The sequence below is a fragment of the Choloepus didactylus genome, chromosome 7 (genome assembly GCF_015220235.1).
Source record: "Choloepus didactylus isolate mChoDid1 chromosome 7, mChoDid1.pri, whole genome shotgun sequence".
Lineage (NCBI taxonomy): Eukaryota > Metazoa > Chordata > Mammalia > Pilosa > Megalonychidae > Choloepus > Choloepus didactylus.
Genome location: NC_051313.1, coordinates 33,286,911 through 33,304,901, shown reverse-complemented (window position 1 = coordinate 33,304,901; position 17,991 = coordinate 33,286,911). Strand labels below are relative to the sequence as shown.

The window sequence follows — 17,991 nt, the reverse complement described above, 5'->3', positions numbered from 1 at the left end:
TGTGCTGCTTTTCCTGTTTTGTTTTTTTAAAATAGTGGCGCATGGCTGGTCGTCATTGGATTCTGTGGGAATGCCTGGAAAACTTTTTCCCAAAGGAAACAATGTCATCCCTTTTGCATCTTTGGCACAATCGCCTTACAAGTCTTAGTAGGCCCACTTATGTGGCTTTCTGTGTGGTTTTTTTACACAGGGGTCATTTATCTGTGCCATGACCAGTTTCTGAATTTAAGAGTACCTGGGAAAACTTTTTAGCCACAAATCTGGTCAGTGCCTGGAAAAGCTCTCTAAAATAGCCTACAACCAACTCTCCCTATCTTCTTCCAAGAAACAAGAGATGGTGCTGCTGATGGGCACAGAGTCCCAGGTAACACATTCAGTCAGCATGTTGTCCTCCTGTGTTGGTATGAGGGTGAGGAAATCATCATTAGTGCACAAGGGAGGTAAAGGTGATCTGTATTTTCTCCCCAGGAATGTGTATGATCTGAAGGCTGATGTCTTAGCTTGTGGGAGCTGCTATGACAAAATACCACACACTGGTTGGCTTGAACCATAGGACTTTACTGTCTCACAGTTTTGGAAGCTAGATGTCCAGAATCAAGGTATCAGCAGGCCATGCTTTCTCCGAAGTCTGCAGTGTTCTGGTGCTGGATTGCCAGCAATCCATAGCTGAATCTCTGCTTCTGACGGTGGCCATCTGTCTCCTCCCATCTCCTCCTCTAGTTCCTCTTACTCCTCCTGCTCAGTCTTCTGTGTGTCTAGATTTTCTCTGTTTGTAAGGACTCCAGTCATATTGTGTTAAGACCCACCCTGTTTCGGTTTGGCCTCATCTTAAAAGAATCTTTGAAGATTCCATTTAAAAATGAGTTCTCACTCACAGGATGGGAGGTTAGGACTTGCACATGTCTTTGTGGGAACTTAATTCAATCTGTCACTGCTGGGCTGTTTCCACATTTGAGGCATTGGTGCTGAGGGTATGGACAGGAGCCTAGGAGTTCTGTCCACCTCCATCTCCACAAAAACCTTGAATCTTGCTTCACAGGCAAAAATGAAGTCAGCTTTCAGGAGCTCTATCAAGGTCTTCCCCTAACACCTCCAGTCCTATCCACCTCTACACCACTCTTACCATCATCACTCCTTTCCAGGAAAGGGATGATCTTTCTGCAATTCAGAGGAAAACATTTCTCCTATGATCTGGATCTTGCCCACCTCCTCCTCACAGTTCTTGCTTCATCCGTTATTCCCTCTCTCCTATATTTTCAAACACCTGCTCTCTTAAAAAATAAAAATAAAAGAGTAAACTTCCCAACTCTGCATTTAGTATCCTACTCTCCTTCCATTGACAGTTAAGCTTCTTAAAAGAATCATCTAAACATAATCTCTCACCTCCAGTTGACCCCTCAATCCACTGCCATGAGACTTCTGCTTCCACCACAGCCCTGAAATTGTTCTGAGGCAATACCTTCTCATTATAAAATCCAACGCCTCCTTTCAGGCTTAATTTTCTTAGCCTTTCTGTGTCATCAGATACCTCTGACTACTCCATTCTCCTTGGCATCAATGTCACCAGTTTCTTCTGTCTACAGCTGATTGGAGTTCAGTCACATTTGTGCTCTTTTTTTCCTTGCTGCCGCTTGAATGGTGGTATTTCTCCGGATTCTATCTCTGTCCCTTATATTTTCTTAAGTCCATGCTCTCTCTGGATTTTGGCATCCACGTCTACTGCTTTAATTACTATTTATACACCAATGACTCCAAAGTCTATCTTCATCTTAGACCTCTTTTCTGAGCCCTGGTATTGTGCATTGTGTCTCAAACACAACGCAAACTCAAGATATGCAAAGCTTATTTGCTTCCTTTCTAAACCAACTCCTCTTCCAGTGGTCCCTCCACTCACACAGGATGCTTAGGGGCCATTCCCAAGTCCCTTGGCTCATCAGCCCCCCATCTAATGATTAAGTATTGAAGATTTACCTCCTTTGTCATTTTATACCCAACGCTTTCTCTCTGTTGCAAACTTAATGCTTTGGAGATTGTTAGAAAATTTGAGATACCACATATTAATGTATCTGGTACTTGAAAAAATGTTAATTGAATCTAAAAATAAGAAATCAGCATTTCTAGGTGATTTTATTGCTTGATATATATGGATCTTTAGGAATTATCACTAAAGGAATTATCATTCTTTTGAGTCACTAAAATCTGTGACTCACATACTACGCTGAATAGCAAGTCACCAAATACAGTCTGCCTGCTTGAAATATTTATGCCACAGGAAGGCTCCTGGAATCAGAGGATTGTTATGTCTTTGAAATCCTCAAGCAACTCCTGATGTGATTTAAGTTCCCAGCAGAAATACATTGAAGCAAGAAATTGAAATACATGGGGTTTTTAAAAAACAAGTGCCATTAATTTAAAGTTATGTCTTCTCCTTGTGGAATCTTCCTTTTCTGGCACTTGGTGTACTGGGTAGAGATGCACACTATAATGCAAGTCTCTATTCTCTCCCTTCTGTAACCTTTTCCTCTCTGTGAGAAGGAGAGCTAGGTAAATCCAAGTTTTATTTCACTGAACATTGTGGGAAATGAAATAATAAACAGTTGGTATTTTCCAATATTTTATAAATCTCCGATCTAGCACATATTTATCATGCAATGAACTTTGTTACATTGATATTAATAGGGATGAGAGATTTGGAAGTTGCGTTAGTTCAGACCCTGTCAGTCCCAAGTAACAGAAACCCAACTCTACTCTCTTAAAGAATAAAGTAAATTTATTGGCTGATGTAACTGAAACATCCAGAGGCAAGTCAGGATTTTCTTCCCTTCAGTCCACTCATTCTTGTACTCCTCCCTGTGTCAGCAGCAGGAGGACCAGACATTTCCAGAGGGAGAAAAAGGGAAGGAGAGAAAGGGAGAGGGAGGGAGGGAGGGAGAGAGAGAGAGAGAGAGAAAAAGAGAGAGAGAGAGAGAGCTTTTCCCATAACTATAGAATAAAAGTAATGGTGATTGGCCTATGTCAGAGTCAATGATTATAGTCTGGAGAATGTCAGATTATGAGTGGCTTGAATCTGGCTGTCAGTGGAATGGTTTTAAACTGAGAACATGCCACTGAGCCCAGAGGATAGAAATGGAGCTGGGAGTAGATGGGTTGCTTGATAAAGTGGTGGACACCTGAACAGAAAAATGACATTAGGAAGAAGGAAGATACAGGCAGCCAACAAATGTCCATTGCCTGAAGCATAAGTAAAAAAGAGGAAATGGAAGGGGGGAGAAAGGAGGAAGAAAACAGTTACAGGAAGTTTCCTTGGAAGAAAAGAGGGGAAAGTATGTAGTAACAACAAGGCTCCTAGAAGAAAAAAAAAAGGAGATAACAGAAATGGAAGAGGGAAAAGGAGAGAAAGATCTAATGGGAAAGACAGATTATGAGAAGGAAGACAAATATAATTATCCTAGGTCATTTATTTCTTAACTGACATTAGTGAGGATTTCCAAGGTTTTATATTTTTGTTTAGCACCTCCTCTTTTAATGAAACATTTTAAAAAATAAAATTTTACTAATAATTGTTGTGGCCATGCCTTGTTTTGCTATAATTATTTCAATTTTAGGATGACTCTTGCTGATTGAATAACAGCTGGGTATTTTTTCGCAGAATATAGATGAGTACATTATCCTGGCTTCATCCCTTTTCTGTCTGCTGACCGCTTCCCATTGACACTCTTGTTTGACCATTGGTCATGACAACCAAACTGAGTAAACAAAACTTGGCTCCCCTTTTCAAGAAGATGGATCCTGAATCTCCTGTCATGTCAAATTTCCAGGACGGGAGAAGCCTCTGTCATAGATGTTTTCAGGGTTACTGAGGAAATATTAATGAGCCTCCATAGTTGGTAGATGAAATGTGACCACTCAGTCCCAACTGGAGATACCCTTTACAATGAAGAGTATCATATCTTTCAGGCATTTACTATGTTAGTTAATATTTAACAGATCTTGGTTAAAGTGGCCCCTTTGGTTACCAAAGATTTAATATCATTCTCTCACTTAAGCATCTGTTTTTCCAAATGTTTACTTTGCTCCTTCATAAAGAAGAGATAACTCTCCACTCTTCACAGCAGTCTATTGTAACTTCTGAAGAGATCTAGGTTTCTTATAGCCAATGGAAGAACCTGCAATATTTAAGAACACAATAAATAAGTGGACATCTGCTAAGGGCAGTAATTCTGATGCTTGGCAACACTGAATAGTGAATAGGCAGCCAAGGCTGGCCTCCTCAGTAAACAGCTTGGGCAGCAATCTGGTGATGCCATGTAAAGAACATTAAAATATCTCTCTGCCCAAATCCTTTCATCCACTTTGCCTTTGCCAAGATGATAAATATGTCTCTATTAATCAAGGTTTGGGGTTCAGAAATGAAGGTTCTTGTAGAATGAAAGTATTATATAACCTCGTTGCTAAGCTGTGCAACATCTTCAAGTCCTTAATCAGAAAGACCTAACTTTACATGAAGGCAATGAAAACACACTTGGAGTCCAGGGATGGTGTGCAAACTTTCTTTACTGTTTCTATGAGTCACCACTCTGTTTCTGGAGAGATAACATTCCATAGATCTCTGACAATGTCTTTCTCCTACTTTTTTTTTCTCCCCTATTCTACCTCTCACTCCTTGCCCTCTCCACGATCCGGGATCCATCCTTGCGTGCCTTCTCCCCATTCATTCCTTGTATCCAAGACCAAGGTGGCCCAGTGAACTTTTGATGGGTTTTGACAGTTGGGTTGGGAAAGAAAGGAAAGGAGGATGTGAACAGATAGAAAAATACTCCATGGAGCATTGTCACAGAACACTGTCAAGTGGGCTAATTGGGTTCTGACATAAGAGGGTGGCCCTTAGACACAAAGAGCTTGGGCCTGAGTGCTATATGAAGGGTGTGAGCACTGTGAAGGAGAAAGAGGCTACTGAGCAAAGAAGGGAAAATCTTCAAAAGGAACTTTGGGATGGATTGTAAGGGAGCATTCTTCTGGAGGCATTGGTTTAAAAATACATGACATATTGGTATCATTTCTGATTCTTCTGGATTCTACTCCTGATTTTCTGTGAACTGGTTTGAAGGATTTTCCATTGATGCTGTCACAGCTGCAATGTCCCTATTTGGTCCTTACTACCTATCTCAACCTCAGTGTTCTCTTGGAGAGATAGCTGAGTACATGCAGAACCAAAAAAATTTCTCTCTACTTTTCTAAACACCAAAAAATTTAGAGTTTCAGTGGTTAATTATGTCATTTAACACATTGGAAAATTTTAAATTTTTATCATATCCAATCCTCCCCTTTTACAGATGAGAAAAAAAAAAGAGAGAGAGGCTTTGAGAGATCATGTGCCTTGCCCAGAATCACCCACTATTTAGAAACAGAACTGGGACTGGAACCTCAAACTCCTAAGTCTTTAGTTGAGGTCTATCCCTACCATATTGCTTACACCAGTTTTAACTGATGGTGTCAAACTAATTGTAACTGTTGCTTGTAATTTGAGTTTTCTGCGGAGCCTAACTGATTCTGGGCAGCCACACAGGCTACCACATTGTGTGCTGATCATCTAGTGAAGATACTTGTTTATTTAATCCAGTGAATTTTGAAGTTTAAACATTGTTCTGATCACAGACAGACACAGGCAAAATATTCTTTGGAAGATTTTTAGGGGATAAAAATGACTGTGAAAAACACTAACTGAATAAGTTTGGAGGTAGTGAATTGTTCTTAAAGAGCACTATTTAAACCTCATTTAAGAGATTTTTCTGGCCTAGCCATCAGCAATGATTTTTCACAAGAAAATGAAGGAATTTGAATAATACCAGCTATCTAAAAATCAAATAAATTAAATTAAAAAATAAAATGAATTAGAATTAAATGCTACTTTTAAATGTCTCAGAATTAGCACACCTAAATAAATATCTTGCCTCAGTGATTGCAAATCAAAAGTAGCTTCAGGGGGCTGAAGGTATAATCCAAGCTAACATATGAGAAAAGTCACATCTGTAATACCTCAAAAATATGGAAAAGTGTTACAAATGGAACTGTTTCTAAAGAGAATGCAATATACAATATTTAGAAACTGTCTACCAATAAGTTAACTCTTTATTGGACCATTTCATCCATTTTTCCAATGAGAAGAGATAAATATACCAACTCTTTGTATAGGTGGAGTGTTTTTCTCCCATCACCATAAGTAAATGGAATGAATTTAATCTCTTAGGATGAATTGTATAATATTTGGAATGCATGCTTGCTATCTTATAAGGAGTAACTTGTATATGAAATCTTGTGGAAATGAAATTTAAGATATGTGTAATTTATAAACAAAAGAAAAAATAGCTTTGAATCCTAGTGCTGGGCATTTCAAATATCTGACTACTTTATAAGCCTTCCAAAAGTTCATGCTTTTAAGTAATTTCAAATTTCTATGGCTATACATATTTCAGTATTAGTTAACTCCTTGACTAACCACCCTGTGGCATTTTGCATGCTATTCTTCATTTTTTCCGTCTATATTTTTTCTCATCTAGCTTTTTCAGAAATGTTATTCCTATTTCAGTCACACGGTCGCCTTTTAGTCTGTCTTGCAAGAATGCAACATCAGCGGCCAAATGAACCTAGAAAAGAAAAAAAAAAAAACAGGCTTGTGTCATTTGGTTGTTTTAAAAAAACAAAACAAAACAAAAAAACCTCTAAATTTTTCTCAGTCTCTTCTTCAGCTATATTCACCCCATAAGGAGTTGACTTTCCTTATGGAATGATAAAAAAGAGACTGTTTTGTGATAAAAGGCCCTTTATGGTATGTCCTCCAGATATGGTCTGGCTGTGTGTCAACCCTGTGGTGCAGGTCTGAAAAGAGAAGGATGGTTGAAGAACTGGCCCAACTTAGATGATTCTGGGGCAAGCCAGGCTCTGCTCACAGCATAGGGCTGAACAAGAACACAAATTCCCAAAGAAAACCTCCAACCAGCATGCCTGGCCAAGCCGAACTTCCACAGATAAATGGATTCTTAAATGATTCTTGTCAAACTGATTTATTATAAATCATTTTGTCATTAGTTAAATAACAAGATCACTTGTCCTGACAACATTTAGCAATCACTAATGGCTTTGAGAGCTCTGAAAAATAAAAATCAAATAAATAAACGATGGATATAAAATTAAAGAGTAAAATTGCAGTCATAAATATTTGATACTCAGGCCTTCTCTTCCTCTGTGAAGCATTCCCAATTTCCCAGACACTGAAGTAAGCCCTTTAAGCTGACTTCTCTATTCATTACAATTTGTTCATATACGAACAGCATAATATTCCTGACCTACCCTCCACAGAATATTTGTTCATTTCTTTTAAGTCATTGAACTAAATATGACAAATAAGCGAAAGTATCTAGTAAAAGAAAATAGTAAGTTTAAATGCCTGGGTCTGGAAGGTAATTAACAAATATTTGTTGAATCTTATCTGACTCACTTCTCTCTTTCACTAAGCATCCCTTGGGCAGCCAGCCTGCATTTGCTAAATCACAGACCTTGGAGTGCTAAATTATCTTGCTAATTCGTGAGGCAAAAAACATGCCTTTGTGATGTCTGCTACCCAATACAAGGATGCAACATGCACTTTGAAATACAGAAGCCAAATTCATGCTCAGTTTTCTTTCCTATAAGGTCTTCTGGGTCTTTGTCAAAATTTAACAGAATATCAATTAAAATAACACAGAGACTAGGTTGAAGCTTTTTTGATATTTGGGTCACATGAAGTCTGATGCCTGTCTGTCATTCAGGGCATATATAATTGACTACTGTCTATCAAAGCTGGAGACTTTATCTTATTTTTGACTTGGTTTTATGGTTTCTTCTTTTGCCTATAGCTCCCAGAACTCTGCCTTTTCCCTTTCTTGATCTCATGGTCACTGATTGTTGGGCAAGCCTAGAAAAATGCTAGGGTAGAAGCATGTAAGAGCTAGGTGAATAATACACTGTTTTTATTGTTCTATTCTTTTAGAATACCTGTGACAATATCCTCCCCTAATTATTGTAGATAATTATACATTATATGTATGCCTCCTCATTGGGTAGGTTAACACGTCTAGCCTTTGGCTACTATCTGGTTCCACCATTTATAATAGCTAAATTTCTGGAAAAAAATGAGACTGTGTTAACCATTACCTCTTCCAAAGCTGCTCTTGGCTCATCAGTCTAGTGAGAGATTTTCTTCTCCTTCCACTTTCCTGAAGCAGCTTTGACCAAGGTCCTCACTAACTTTTTGATCCCTAAGTGTTGTGGATATTTTTCAGGTCTTCTTTTTCTTAGCCTCTCTACTATGCTTAATCCTGCTAACTGTTCCCTCTTCTTGAAATCCTCTCTTCCTGCGTTTCGATGACTCCATTCTTTCCTGAAAACTTCCTACCTCTGATTACTCCTTCAACTCCTTTGCAGCCTTTGCTTTCTCTCCTTAACCTATCTAACACGTTTTGTTGCTTCCCAGGGTTCCATTTGGGGCTTTCCTTGTCTTCTGAGTCTCCACACTCTTCCTGGGCATTCTTTCCTGTCCATGGCTCCAGGGTCCCTCCAGTTCACATCTCTCTGTGAGACCCAGACATGTATAAGCCGCTCTTCACAGGCTATCTGCATGCACATTGTTAGAGACCTCAACCTCAGCAGGATCTAAACTGAACTCTTCACTCTGTCCTTCCCAACCCCAAATTTACTCCTATCAGATGGGCTCTCTTGATTAATAGTACAACCCATCCGGGAGGCTCAGAAACCTAAGTCATTCCTGAATCTTTTTCTCAAGCCTGGTGCCTTTCAGCAAATTGACAACCTGTTCTACCTTCATAATATCACTCAAATCGGTCTTCTCCTCTCATCTCCTCTCCTCTCCTACTGTCAGGGTTTTACTCTGGTATTAGTTGAGGTTACCATCATCAACTTCCTAACTGCTCTCCTCACTCCCTCCAGCATTGTCCTCCTCCTAAACATTTTCACTTTGTTGACAAAGGAGCGAAATTCCGAAAAAACGAATTTCAAAATATCAGTCCTCTGCTTATAATCCTATAATGGCTCTCTGTTACTTTCAATATAAAAATCTATATTCTCTAGCTTGTCATATGAAGCCACTTCTCAATCAGGCCTCTGTAAAGAATTTAAACCTCTTTTCTCCCTCTCTTAATCTCCATGTCAATCAAACTGAACTCATTCAAGTTCCCTGATCCTTGAATGAAACATTCTTTTAGTGCGTTTGGAAATGCTTTTCCTTCTACCTAGAATTCCCTTTCCCTGTGCTCCCCTCCCAAAACCTTTTCCTAACTTCTGTTTGTCCTTCAAAAGCCAACTCAGTGTTTCTCTAGGAAATCTTTCCTTCCGCTTCTCCCCTGTTCCTCCCACAGTCCTAATTGCGCCATATACTTCCCTACCCATTTGATTTCTCTACTAGACAGCAGTCTCTTGCTTTCAGGTTGTCTAGGTGACCAATAGCATTTGGCAGAAGTTATGGTATATACTTCTGAGATTAGGTTATAAAAGATTGTGGCTTTTGTCTTCACAACTCTCTCTCTCTCTCTCCTTGGATCTCGTTTTCTGAGAGTAGCTCTGCAAAAGGTCTATGTAGCCAGAAGTGGACACCACTGGCTAACCGCCAGCAAAGCACTGAGGCCTCCGACCACCCCATGAGCAAGTCTGGAAGCACATTCCTGACCCCAGTGAAGTGGTCGGAGACGGCAGTGCTGGCTGACAAACTGATTATAGTCCCTTAAGGGAGTCTAAGCCAGGATCACCTGGCCAAGCTGCTCCCAGATTCCTGATCCTCAGAAACTATGGGAGGTAATAAATGTTTGTTATTTTAAGCTGGTATATTTTAGGGTAATTTGTTACATGACAATCAATAATCAGTACATCCGACAATCAGTACATCTCTATTTATGCCGTTCAGGCTGTGTTTCTTAGACCATCCCTTAATGCGTTACCATTTCCAGGGCTCCTCTGATGATCCCACAGAGCAAGTTGCAGTAGCACAATGAAGACCGCCCAGTGGGGAGCTCTTCCACGAACTCCACCAGAGGATTCTTGTCTAAAATCAGGGAAAATTCATTTCTGCTTGAATTGTTGCAGGTCACACTTGGTGTAATTCCCAAATACATCTTGAAAGCAACCTGAAAAGGGGAGGGAAAAAGACCCATTTACTGAAACTTGGTCTGGAACAAACAGCTACTAGTAAGGCAACCAGATACCCTGTTACGGGCAGTGTGACACAATGGTTAAGCACGTGGAGTCTGCAGTCAGAGTGTCTGGCTTCAAATTGAGCTTTGCAGTTTATTGACCCTGTGACTTAAATTCTCTTATTTTTATGGGAGATCCTAAGGGACTAGTTTTCTGTGGAAACAATATGATTTATGAAACAATGGGTTGAGGCATTATTGCCAGAAAATCTTTTTCAAAACTAAATACCCTTTAGGAGAGAAAAAATTAACGTGACCAGTCATCAACATACTAGCATATTTGTCATGGTGTGCCGAGCAAAGGATAAAATCATGAATTAAAGGGACCCAGGACACATCTGTGGCAATAGAAAGGTGACAGCTAGAGCAGAGGATACTACAGGGGCATTAGGCCCAAGGATGTTTTGGAAGGGGCTGGGGATCACGTTACTAAGGAAGACAAGCCTCTGAGAAGGAGCAACGGGTAATGATAGGAGGCATGTCAGTGAGTAATAAAGTAACTTTTCAAAAAAGCCTGCTATTTTACAAGACTTGAAGAAAAATAAAATGTAGAAATAGAAGAAACTTGGAAGACTACTTCCATTTACACTCCTAGTTTTACAGATGAGTGAAATGAAGTTCGGAGAGGTGAAATAACATGGCCAAGGCAAAGTTGGTGGACAAACTTTGAACCAATTCCCTTGGCTGGTAGTTCAAGGCCATTTCTTTTCACAAAACACCCAGGCCTGGACTTGGAAGTTTATTCATGACAATTTGTCAACTATGTATGTTGTCATTCTCCAAGCACCTATTTAAATTTTTAAATTAAGAGCAGTGTAGGAGAGAAAGGGAAACAATTTTCTCAAATTATTTACAATTAGAAGTACTCAGAGCTTTAACATTCACTCATTCATTCATTCATTCAAGAGGTACTTACTGAGCACTGCCTCTCAAGCACAGTGCCTGGCACACAGTGGGAGTTCAGCAACTATTTCAAGAACAAATTATAGAACAACAGCCACTCTACATTTGGCGCCACGTTTAAACCCAGGACAAATGTTAACAAGATGTAGCTCAGAGTCAACCATGTCCTGCAAGTATGATGTTATGTATTAGGAGGCATTTCTGGTAGATGATCACAGATGAAGCCGCTTCTACCGTGTATGTGAATACTGAGTGAGAGTTTGCCAGGGGTTGGGGATGGAGAGGGCATTCTAAGCAGAAGGAACATGACATGGGCATGAAATGCCATGATGGGGCTCAGGAAAGGTCACAGTCTATCATCCTTTGCCCAGTGGGGAGCCCTGAAAGTGTGAAGCAGGTTAATACAGAACTGGATTTCTGTTTTGGGGCATCTCCCTGGTGTCAGCGTGAAGGATGGATTTAGGGTTCAGGTTGATGGTGAGTGTGAGGTCAAAGAAGGAGATACCAATCAAGAGGTTACTGTGATAGTCTAGGGGAAAAATGATGGAGACTTTTCTCCTTTTGCTTTTTCTGCAAAACTCAAATCTTCCCTAATACTTTTCCAGATAGATTTTAAAAATTTGGTTCAAAACTCTAACACAAGCAGTTGAAGAGCCTAGAAAATGAATTCCCATCTTCTGAAGCTTAAGTAACAAGAGAAAAAAACATCATGAACTCCAGGCTTGGAGATTCGACTTGGCTCCCAATCAGTTGGCTGAAGCCCATTTCTGCGAATGTCGATTCCTGCAGATGGAAAATTCCTATTATTTGTATGAGCAAGGATTTCTTTCTGCTTCTCAATCCAAGTCACATGGAAATAATGTAAAAACAGATGCTATGCACTTTGAATTTACTCTATTTCTCAGTGTTTGGGCTGCAGTTTCATGGCCCAGTTTCCACCAGTAGGAGGCATTATCTGAACGTGGTTGGGAAATATTCATTCCTAGTGAATGACGACGTTTCCTTATCTGGCTGAATTCTGTCTGGGAAGGAGGACTGTTGTTTCTAATGAAGAAAGCTCCACCCTCGGCCACTGCCACAGCTGCCCTGCCAATAAACAAGGCAAAGCATTTTCCCTCTTTGTGGATTTCCAACATGGATGCTTTTCAGGGGATTTTTAAATTTTTCCTTAACCAGAAAACTGTTATTGGCTACAGCTTCATGGCTTTGCTGACAGTGGGGGGTGAGCGTCTCTTTTCACTTGTGGCTTTTAAGTGTCCCTGCAGCAAGGAGAATATGGTCTATGGGCTGGTTTTCCTTTTGGCTCCTGCTTGGGTGTTACTGATCCTGGGATTCTTTGTGAACAACAAGTCATGGAGACTCTTCACAGGTTGCTGTGTGAATCCCAGGAAAATCTTCCCCAAAGGCCACGGCTGTCACTTCTTCTATATCCTCGGCCAGATCACTCTCAACTCATTGGTGGCTCCAATGATGTGGCTTTCTGTGGCTTTGCTCAATGGTACTTTTTATGAATGTGCCATGAGCGGGACAAAAAGTTCAAGAATCCTGGGACTGATTTGCAAGGACAAGCCCAAAGAGTGCTGGGAAGAACTTCACAAAGTCTCTTGTGGCAAAACCAGCATGCCATCAACGGACAGTGAAGAACTGAAGTTGTCCCTTCAAGCCCAGTCTCAGGTAAGAAAGAACAAACTTGCTTTTTCTCCCCAGCATGAGCTTGAAGTATCCTTTTTGTGCGCCTTTCATCCAGAACATTTTGAAACTAAATGGAAATTGGAACATGATGCAGCATTAAGACAATCTCAGGAAAAGCTTTTTAGAGGTTGGGTGGTGTGATAAAATTACTGAGTGCATTATATCCTTTTCCATTTCCTAAAAGAAAATATCCTAAGGGTTATGCATATGTAAATACTTAAGTACTTTAAAACAGTTTCTCTGGGTTGACTTTGTAAATTATGCATACCACTAAATCATAAACTGCGTGCTAATGTCAAAGTTGCAACTAGAAATTACTGCCTTCTATTACTTATTTATTGTCAAACTGGTTTCTCAGAAAAACACAGACACATATTGTTTGGCCATTTAAATATAGCTGAATGAAATGAGCTAATACTTTTCAAAGTTGCATGTAATAAAATCAGTATAGAGATTCATTTGAATGATTTTCAGCAACTGCTATCTCTGTGTATAAATACTGTCAAGATTGAGAAGAATTTCCCATATAAAGTAGGAACCAGTAGTCTTTAAATAGCCCTCACCGAAAAGTGACCATATGCTCTAGGGAGATTACGTCTTATACTCTTCTGTGCTCTGTGGCTAAAAAAGGGTCTTACATTGCATTAGGAGTTCAATGTTTGGTGCATTGTTTTATTTAACAGAGGAAATAATAGCTTTAACTAATTGACACAGGGAAGTAGCTTGCCATGTCTCCTTGCAGCCTTGCCCTGACCTCAGGAAAAGCCTGACTTCCTGCTTGTAAGTGGTAGGAAATGTATTTCCCAAACCAAAACAAGCAAAAGAGATGAACAGATGCACAATTTGTTAGAAATCCTACTTGTTTCAGAGTAAATGCACTGAATATAGTATAATTTTACTTTTTAAACAGATTTGCCTTTAGAACACAGCAAGGCAAAGTCTGTTTTTAAAATCATACATTCCAAAGAAGGTTGGCATTATGGTTATCCGTTTCATAAACCAATAAGCCAAAAAAAAACCACCAAACAAAATCTTTTGTTCAATGCATAAAACACATCTTAAATAAAACATGTTGCACTCCCAAATGTCTTTTGTTGAAGGAATTAATTATGAATGCTATGACTCAGTGAATGATTTATGTCCTCAGGCAGCAGGCTCCATTTAGTTGGTGCCAGATTCAAGCCCTCATCATGGTATGTGCTTCTCTTCTCTAAACACATAAGGCAGAAGGAAATCATGAACATCTTTTCACAGCTGAGCGTGCACACGCTTACCTGTTTACTTTCAGCAGAATGAGAAGGAACAGGACCTGGAGCCAATTTCCATGCGGAGGTGGCTGAGGTTTAAAGACAAAGGGAGCTGTGTGGATAGCAGGTGCTGGCCACAGAGGTTTGGGTGGGCCAGAGGCAACATAGAGTCCAGGCCAGTAGGTGGGTATGTGGGTGGTAGTGATGGGGATGGGAAAAGTACATTCATCCATGGGTGGGGCACAGAAACAAGAAACGCAACTGACTGGCTGTCTGTTCTTAAGGTAGGTAGAGTGGAGTGAAGGAAGGAACTTGATCTTGGAGTTGGCTGGTCTTGGGTTTGAATCCTGATTCTGTCACTTACCATGTGACCTAGAACTAGTTGTTTGACCCCTCTGAACCCCAGTTTCCTCATTGTTGGGGGGCATCATCATACCTATCTTGCAGGTTTGTTGGAAAGTTTAGAGATAATGGACATAAAGCTCCTAGTATAAAGTTCCTGGCACATGGCAGGTGTTCCAAATTCATGAGTGCACTGGGAGGGGTTGGGGGATTCATGCAATGGATACTATTGAGGGCTAGGGGTGAGGGCATGCACCATTTTCTAGTTAGCCTTGGGGCACTGTGAATTGGGAAAGAACAAGGGGGCTCTGAGCCTAGCACTGGGGGGAGGGCAAGTCAATGCTAAAGGCATGCAATTTGAGCCGTGAGGAGAGAAGGTCTGAAGTCTGAAGCTGGTAAAATAGTCTATAACTCAGGCAGAATTGGCTCAGATACTGAGGTGAGATGGCCAACAGTAGTTGTGGCTTTGGGGAAAGAGGAAGATAGAGGATGAAGAGAAGAGGAAGATCTGAGGTAGCCAGCCACAAGTGGTTCAAGGTAAGGATGAGAACTTTCACATTAAGATAGTATGATGCAAAAATACTATGAGTGCTGTCATGCTTGTTCATAAATGTATATACATTGGAAAATAATATCATGTGATAACAGCTAGCACTTACTGAATGCATTCTAAGCATTTCCTATGCATCATCACATTTAATCCTCAAAACTACCTTCTGAGGTGCATAACCTCCCTTTTACAATTGAGGAAACTGGAGCACAGTGATCACCCATAGTAAGGGGAAAGCTGGAATTTGAGCCCACACAGTACAAATCCAGAGTTTACTATCCTGCTGCTACAGACAATTATAGCATTTGTGTGGAGTCTCAGACCCTTCACCATAACTCCGTGGTCTGAACCAGAGGTTGGGAACCACTGGCCTAAAACACTGGAGCTTATGCATGGTTCTGTTATGACCCAAAGAAACTGGTTCATTTGCAGATTATTGTTTCTATTTTCAAATAGGCTCAGCTGAATAAAAATACTGAGGATCATTTAAGCAAACTGTCAAGACACACTTTGAAAGAGGTCTATTAGTTGTCCAAATATAAAACTAATTTCAATTGTGAAAACTCTTAACAACCAAAAACTTCAGAAGATAAGTTAAGCTACCTAGACTTCCACTTTTATAATTCAGAATGAAAGAGCTGAACTAGTTTGCATTCCAAGAGTTGTTTGTTTTTTCCAATTACCAAAATTCAGAATGAATAATCTTCAATATTTGGAAAGGCTCAATTTTTTTCCAGCTTTAGACAAGCTTTAAATTCGTGTATCTTCCATTTCCTTATTGTATTATATCTGTCATTTTAATGTGAATAATGAATAATGATATTTTTCTCAAGCAAAATCTGTTTAAATGTAATAACAAAGTAACATGGGAAGAACTGATTACCTAATCATATATATGCATTTATCAATATCAGAAAACACCTGGTTAAGGAACTGGGTGGTCATTTGCTCTAATAATCACATTTACTCAAGCATAGAATTCCATCTGAGGGCTTGATTTATCCAATTCTCAGAAGATTTATACTCTGTTTTGTGTATGTGTGTGTGGGGGGGTTGTTTTTTGTTTGTTTGTTTTTTGTTTGTTTGCTTGTTTTTGGCCTGTGTTCTGCTTAGCAGAATGGTAGGTAAGAAAATAGAGAATAGGTAAGCTCTCATTTTATTCTGACAGTTAAAAAATATTGTTAAAAGAATAACATTGATAAATTCAAATGAGAAATGACAATGACTGTGGGGTTAATTTAGCATACACTTCCTAATAATGGTACCACAGATCCCCAAGAAACGGCTTTCCTTTTACATGTCCTCAATATTTCTTTCTTTCTAAGATTCTAGGATGGTGCCTGATTTGTTCAGCATCTTTCTTCTCTCTACTCACCATTTGTTACGCTCGCTGCCGGTCGAAAGTTAGCTACCTTCAGCTGAATTTTTGGAAGATGTACACCCAAAGGGAGAAGGAGCAGTTAGAAAATACATTCCAGGACTATGCCAACAAGCTGAGTGAGAGGAACCTGAAGTGCTTTTTTGAAAACAAGAGGCCCGAGGACTTCCCCATGCCCACCTTTGCAGCCTGGGAAGCTGCTTCAGGGCTGCACTCTTTCAACCAGACCAAGCAACACTACAGCACCCTCCACAAGGTGGTGGAGGATGGTCTGGAACTTGGACCTGAGGACAACGAGATGACAACGGTGCTTATGGGTACTGCCCAACAGATGTAGCTCACCCACCATCACTGTCTTAAGCTGTGGGAGTGGTGCGCTCGTTCTGAGATCTCCCTGCTGCTTCGACGGCAACCTGCACATCTCTGTGTTTTCTCACATTTGGTGTTTCTTTACAAGACAATGACACAAAGGGAAACAGCCTTGAAGCTCCCAAGCGCAGACAGGATCAGGGATGGTGACAAAGGTGCTTTTGCAATTGTGAGGGGGTTAGGTTCAGTGGCCCCTAAGATCCCTTCAAATTCTAAGATTTTATGATTCGACAGTGAGATGCATGCAAGAGGGTCTGCTGCTCTCAGGTAATCTTGGTCCTGGCATCTGGGGGCAGAAAGGGATACTTATGAAAGAGGGAATTACCCTTAACATAGGGTGCCCTACATGGTGGGATCCGCGGTGTGGCTGGCAGGTGTCTTTGTCCTATAATTTGTCTGACTGTCTTTTCAAGGATATATGAAATTCCACAATTTGAAATGCTTTCCCTTGGAATCTGAAGACCTCAATTCTGAAAACTAACCATCTGAAAGGAGATTATGTCTAAAATTCAGAGCTTTGCATGGCCACATTGTGACTTTCCTGGACTTTCAGCACATTTGCCCTTGTGGGCCCCTTTCTGCATTAAAACAAAGCAAAAGAAAACAACAACAAAAAAAACTATGTTCACAAATGCACTGATATAAAGATGAACATATTAATACTATATATTAAAATGTTTTATTCACCCTAAAAGTACATTTATTTTCTTCTGACTTAGTTTACTGCATTTAAATTAATAGCAAATAAAAACATTTTTATGGGACCATAAAATTATCATGGGTGATAGGCATGGAACTTGCTGTGCCTAATAGATAGGTTGGCTCTGACTGGAGGTCTGGGGACACTGTTCAAAGCAGGGCTGGTATAAAACATTTTTGCAGTTTCACCTTTGCCAGAAATAATGCAAATTTTGTATGTTACTATGTAATATATCCATGTTAGCTTAAATACACACAACCCATAATTAAAAAAAAATGTCCCACTAATATCTGAGGTGATTTGAAGCTGTGTGTACCCTAGAAAAACATGTTCTTAAACTTAATCTATTCTTGTGGGTGTGAACCTATTGTAAGTAGGGCCTTTTGATGAGGTTACTGCAGTTAAAAAGGTGTGTGGACCACCTCAATGGGATGGGTCTTAATCCTGTTAGTGGAGTCTTTCATAAGCAGAATGAAATTCAGAGAGAGAGAGAGAAAGCCACAGGAAGCAAGAGGCTGGACATCAAGGGAACCCACAAAAAAGGGGAGAGACCAGGAGATGCCACCATGTGC

At 40.0% G+C, this 17,991-nt stretch overlaps 2 protein-coding genes across 6 annotated transcripts in view; one reads left to right on the top strand and one right to left on the bottom strand.

Moving 5' to 3' along the window:
* Positions 1-4,546: 4,546 nt before the first annotated feature.
* Positions 4,547-17,991, bottom strand: part of TRAPPC3L (trafficking protein particle complex 3 like) — an 82,637-nt gene continuing 69,192 nt past the window's right edge. For all 5 annotated transcript variants that reach the window (XM_037842819.1, XM_037842816.1, XM_037842820.1 and 2 more), the window contains 2 exons: positions 9,987-10,172; positions 4,547-6,644 (listed from right to left, as the gene is read on the bottom strand). In XM_037842819.1, the coding sequence (XP_037698747.1) occupies positions 6,525-6,644; positions 9,987-10,172 (306 nt within the window). In that variant the 3' untranslated portion in view covers positions 4,547-6,524. The remainder of the gene's footprint in view (positions 6,645-9,986; positions 10,173-17,991) is intronic.
* Positions 12,151-17,691, top strand: CALHM5 (calcium homeostasis modulator family member 5). Its single transcript, XM_037842812.1, has 2 exons — positions 12,151-12,815; positions 16,298-17,691. Exons 1-2 carry the CDS (start codon positions 12,189-12,191, stop codon positions 16,685-16,687), a joined length of 1,017 nt encoding a protein of 338 aa, XP_037698740.1. The 5' UTR covers positions 12,151-12,188; the 3' UTR covers positions 16,688-17,691.

Bases quoted from the DNA above. Each gene is read 5' to 3' on its own strand.
- CALHM5 (XM_037842812.1), top strand. From the start codon at position 12,189: ATGAAGAAAGCTCCACCCTCGGCCACTGCCACAGCTGCCCTGCCAATA. The intron at 12,816-16,297 runs GTAAGAAAGAAC...TTTCTTTCTAAG, and splicing joins CCCTTCAAGCCCAGTCTCAG to ATTCTAGGATGGTGCCTGAT.